Source organism: Camelina sativa, chromosome 4, assembly GCF_000633955.1.
Source record: "Camelina sativa cultivar DH55 chromosome 4, Cs, whole genome shotgun sequence".
NCBI classification, from domain to species: domain Eukaryota; kingdom Viridiplantae; phylum Streptophyta; class Magnoliopsida; order Brassicales; family Brassicaceae; genus Camelina; species Camelina sativa.
The window spans coordinates 25,431,248-25,436,596 of record NC_025688.1 but is presented as its reverse complement, the minus strand read 5'-3'; the positions used below and the strand labels follow the sequence as shown (position 1 = coordinate 25,436,596).

General features: G+C 35.0%; 1 protein-coding gene across 1 annotated transcript; it reads left to right on the top strand.

Moving 5' to 3' along the window:
• On the top strand, positions 1,504-3,248 carry LOC104782401 (F-box protein At2g39490-like). Its single transcript, XM_010507324.1, has 3 exons — positions 1,504-2,421; positions 2,557-2,715; positions 2,806-3,248. Exons 1-3 carry the CDS (start codon positions 1,612-1,614, stop codon positions 3,010-3,012), a joined length of 1,176 nt encoding a protein of 391 aa, XP_010505626.1. The 5' UTR covers positions 1,504-1,611; the 3' UTR covers positions 3,013-3,248.

Below are 5,349 nucleotides of genomic sequence, written 5' to 3'. Positions count from 1 at the left end.
CATTCTGTGTATTCCTCCTCATGGATATCTACTGGAAGTACGAGACTCGAATATCATGCGATGGAGATTCCTGCACCGCTTCGGAGCTTCTCCGTTACCAGAAATCTATCTTCAAGTCTCAACGTAACTTCCTCCTCATCGCTTTGGCTCTCGGTTTTTACTGGATTCTTTACAGCGTTTCGAATATGGCCTTCAAGATCGAGGAGCTTAATCAGCGGGTCCATAGGCTCAGAAGGAACAGTAGATGAAGCCAGCGTCTTCGTTCGTCTCAGGACATTTTAATTTGTGCTGTTTGCAAGAGTCTCTTTCTGTTTAGGTTTTTAGTGTTTTTTCTGCCTTTTATAATATAAGATTTGAACATCTTGATTGATCTTGTCGAACACTTCACACTGTGTTTTTGCTTTCTTATGCGTTTCTACACCCTGTTTCTCTCTGTTTTTGTTCTGTTTCTTTGCCATTATCTCTCAAAGAACTTCATACTCTGCAGCGAGTTAATTAAAGAAGGTTCAAAGCACTAACAGGGATTTTAAAAAAATGTCTAGCTAGTTAGAGGTATAAATCAATCTATAGATCTATTAATTAAAAAGGTTTTGGGCTTTTAATACAAGTATTGCTTTGACTTAAAACTATAGAAGAATTTTCAACTCTGCCTGAATGAATTGCTTTAGGCTATAATATATATAGCCATATCTAGGTGGTGTGTTGCTTTCCTAACAAAATCTCCAATATTCTAGACGGTCAACTTATTAATTTGATACGTCATATCTTCTACAAAAGCATTAAAGCAGGAGCATAACTTGCATTAATCATACTGGTTTTAATCGCCACTATTACCCCTGCTGTTTTTATCGCCATTGTTGCGATGATGATTGATTACAAAAACAAAAAAAAAAGAACAGTAACACCACCAAATGGATGGATATGGATGATCTGGTCGTCTTGAGAATTTGAAACCTCTAAACAAAGAAAAGGAACAAATTGTGAGAGAAGTCCTGAACCCACCAGATGGCTGATTGGACTTATGGACTGATGTAGTTTTGTTAGTAATATAGTACCACCCCTTCGAAAATATCTTATAGATTCGAACCTCAAAACCCAAGTTTCACTTGCGTCAATCCATGGTCGGCTGTGCATATGTCAACATCTAAAACAATTGGATTTTCCGATACATGCATTTGAGCAATTATGTTTTAAATATTATGACATGTATGAATCCAGTCGAATATTTAGATTTGAACAACCCACACGAATAAAAAACAATACATGGAACAATTAAAAATCACAATATCTGGTCTGACTCTATCATGACACTGATGACAAAGTTATTTTGTAAACGTACAGCTTCGAATATTTTTGGATAAACGTTAGGAGTGCTCCAGAAACAGGGACTATGTTGAAATACAGTATGAAGACAAAATGTTATCATAGGATGTACTTACGTTTTAGCTTTTATATAATAAACAAAAATTTATATAAAGAAGTGTTTCTAACAACAAAAATAGCATGATCAGCGCCGAGGATCCAGTTTTATAAAAACCCAACATCCGTACGTACCATAATCGTACTAATCATATTTCTTAAAACCTCTCGGCAAATTCAGAGCACCTCACCATGAACGAACACAAGCAAGACATCCTCTCGACCCTGCCACTAGAGCTCCTCCTCTATATCATCGGATTCGTCCCTTTTGAATCCGCAAGACTTATCCCTTTCGTCTCCACACGGTATAGATCCGTTTGGAATCAAGCCTTACTCGTCGCTCACAGCCATAACGGCTCCATCAAAGACATATTTCACGCCGTCTCTAGCTTCATCAACAACTTCGACGAACACAACCCGTCTAAAAACACACGGAAGCTAGAGCTACACGTCGACAAGTCAACCTTCGTGTCCACTATTCTCGCACCTCATAACGTCATGCATCTGAACTTCTTCTTCTCCGATGGTTCTAAGAAAGAAGAAAGCTTTTGCTGGCGTCTCGAGACCAACGATCAGATTCCAAAAACTGTCAACTCAAGTGGTTTCGTGGTGAAGACGCTTTGTTTAGACTCGGTGAACTCGCTAACCCACGAGGTCGTTTCCTCCATGGTTTTGGATTTTTCTTTACTTGAGAATCTCAAGATTGGTGGTTGCAAGCGGTTAACTTCTCTCACTATTGATTCACCAACTAAGCTTCTTCACTTATCGATCTCGGGTTGTCCCAAGCTGAGATATCTCGAAATCAGAGCAGTTAAGCTCAAAACCCTTCATTACCAAGGATTTCTACCGTTGATCAAGATCCATGAACATTTCAACTTGACCAATGCGATTTTCGACGTAAGACAAGGCCCAAGCCTTAACAACAATGCTTTAGACACCGGTCCTCTCTTGCTGATCATCAAGAACTCTCAATCTCTTACATTTTGTAGATGGATGTTCGAGGTAACAAAGATACTCTATATATCTTTTTATTTTATTTTACGATTCATATGATTCTATCATCTAGTGTGCGGCGTAGACTATTTAAATTTTGGACCATGTTTTGAGAAGTTGATGTATTACTACTTTTGTTTATAGGAACTAATGAAACCGTCCATATCATCATCTTGGAGATCATTCCAATTCTACAAATTACAAGAACTGCGGTGGATTGATAACTCGATGAACCAAGAAAACATTAAAATCCTGATCTCTTTTCTCAAAATTTGCCCTTCAATTGAACGCCTCTTTATAACTGTAAGTATCAAGCACTTAAACATTTGTAACTTTAGTTTGTACATGTTAGTTTACGCATCGTGCTAATACCTTCGATTATGTATTTCGGAGGTCGATTTGAATACTTATAGTTCAAAAGAAGTCTATGTGGATGCTGACTGTGGGAGCGAGCATGCAAGAGTACTAAGGAACTTAAAGCTGGTCAAATTGGAATCAAAGAATGAAGACGATAGTAATGACAAACTGATATTGGCTCTACAACAAATGGTCAACATCGATCAGCCTCTGCTTGTACTGTCTTCGTTTTCCAGAGATTGACTCTGCTTTCGAATCGAAAAGACATAAGATTATGTCTAAAGATACACGCATATGTACATGTTTTAATTAATCTGCTGTCATTTTAACGCGTGGGTTCCTATATCTTGCTGTACAAGAAACCTTTAAACAAACTCAAGTTTGGCTTCGTTAGGATAAAGCCGATTAAGGCTTTTTCACCAATATGTATTATTCTAGTATTTACTATGATGAATAACTTTAAAACAACGTTATTATGATTTTTCGCAAGTATATGCATATGATGGAATAAGACTATAAGTCTATAAATAGTAGTATTAGATTAATGGAAGTTGATTCTCGTACACTTGCAACTTTAACCTATAATCCCCAAATATTTAGTTTAGGTGAAATATCGTTTTAAAACCATGTACATGTATTTTTTTTTTCTTGGACCTGTTCAACAAAAGCATGTTTGGAAAGTGGAAGCCTCATTTGTCAACTAAAGAAAAGCGTGCATAACAAGGCATTTTAAATCGATTAATTAACACTAAACCAACTAAACCATTTTGATAACATCATCAAGTTTGAACATTGGACTTAACAACGAAATTAATAAGTGCTTCCTTTTTCTGATGAAAGATTCACAAAATATGAGCTTCCGATCCTATTCTTTACGAAACATTAAGAAATGTGTTTCTTTCTGAAACCTTTTTTTTTCATATTCAAAGTTGAAAATTAGATGGGTCGTCTCACTAGACGGATATATAGCAACGGAATGAACTGTGCTGAAACGAAACGAAACGAAACAAAACTTAATGAAATATCTTGTTTCATTCCATTTCTATTTTATGTAATTGAGATCAGAACGATAATTGCCGCAATAGCCAAAAAAAAAAAAAACATTCTTCAACGAATGAGGTGATGCCACATACAGTAATTAACGTGGACAAAACGATCACTCTAACAAAAAAAAAAACAATCTTGTGGACAAACAGATTTTGGACAGTTGCTCACACCAACCCTAAATGGCTCAGACAGGCCTTATGGTATAAAACTTTTAAAGGACACTCTAGCCAACTAGCTACAACGTAACAACTATAATTAGAAAGAACAACGAAATTGTGTGTTTTTTAAAATAGAGACTGTTTCATTAAAATTTGTCAACAAAATCAACATGTTTTTAAAAAGGCCTAATCTCAATTATAAAGGTCCAGTTACAACCAAACTATATAATTATNGAAACAACAATTCAGTAACGTCAGTGGACACGACAAGGACGTTGGTAAAAATGTTGGGGGATATATTGCAGCTGTGCGATCTGGTCCAGTATATAAAGAAGAACGTCTCACTCATATTTGAGCATAACTAGAGAGTTGACAGTTTGATCTGTGTCACTCTTCCTTCTTTAGGTCCTCTCTACCTTACTAAATCATTATTTTTCGTACACTAAATTACAAGGTAGAAATAATTTTAGGTAACAATTAAACCATATATAGTGCTTTATTTTATATTAATTAGAAAAAGTATTAAGCAGAGAATAATTTAAAATTAAAACAAACTAATTACTCAAAACTCGTCGCCGTAGTTGACCGTTAGCAATCCTCTCTGGTGTTTACTATATACTTTTTGTTTTAATTAGTTGAGTATAAAATAATATTTATTATTTTAGAATGTTTTAAAATATAAATTTGTGTAACATCAGGTGACACACACATACATAAAAGACTTGTCTGTCATTCACTTTTTTTTTTTTCTTCTTCTTCATTCACGAAAACCTAGAAAAATACAACAAATACAACATTTTTTCTTTTTTTTTTCAAAAACAAATAAAAACAAAGACGAAAAAAAAAAATATATATATATATATATCACCGGAAACGATTTCATCGGCGATTCCAAGACTTTTCCAACCTTTGTAAAGCTTTTATAAGCTTTAAAGCAGATCCGGTGACCAAAAAATTCAAAATCAAAGCTAAAAACTTAATTAGGGTTTGCTNAGATCACAGCTTAGCTGTTGTCTCATTCTTCACGGCACACCAACCAACATGCACATTTCTCAAGTCTTTATTTACTTACTTAAATCATTCGACTATTATTTCTGGGTATATTTCATTTGTAATTTCCTAACTGTTACATAAGGTTTTAGTCTTGCTATTATTTAACCTTTTGACGTATACAAGAAAGAGAAGTATCATCGCACGAAGATCTCGTGATTTTATATATATATATAGTTTAGTTGGAGCACGAATAATGTAACTTTTTAAAGACAAATCAAAAATTGAAACAACAATTCAGTAACGTCAGTGGACACGACAAGGACGTTGGTAAAAATGTTGGGGGATATATTGCAGCTGTGCGATCTGGTCCAGTATATAAAGA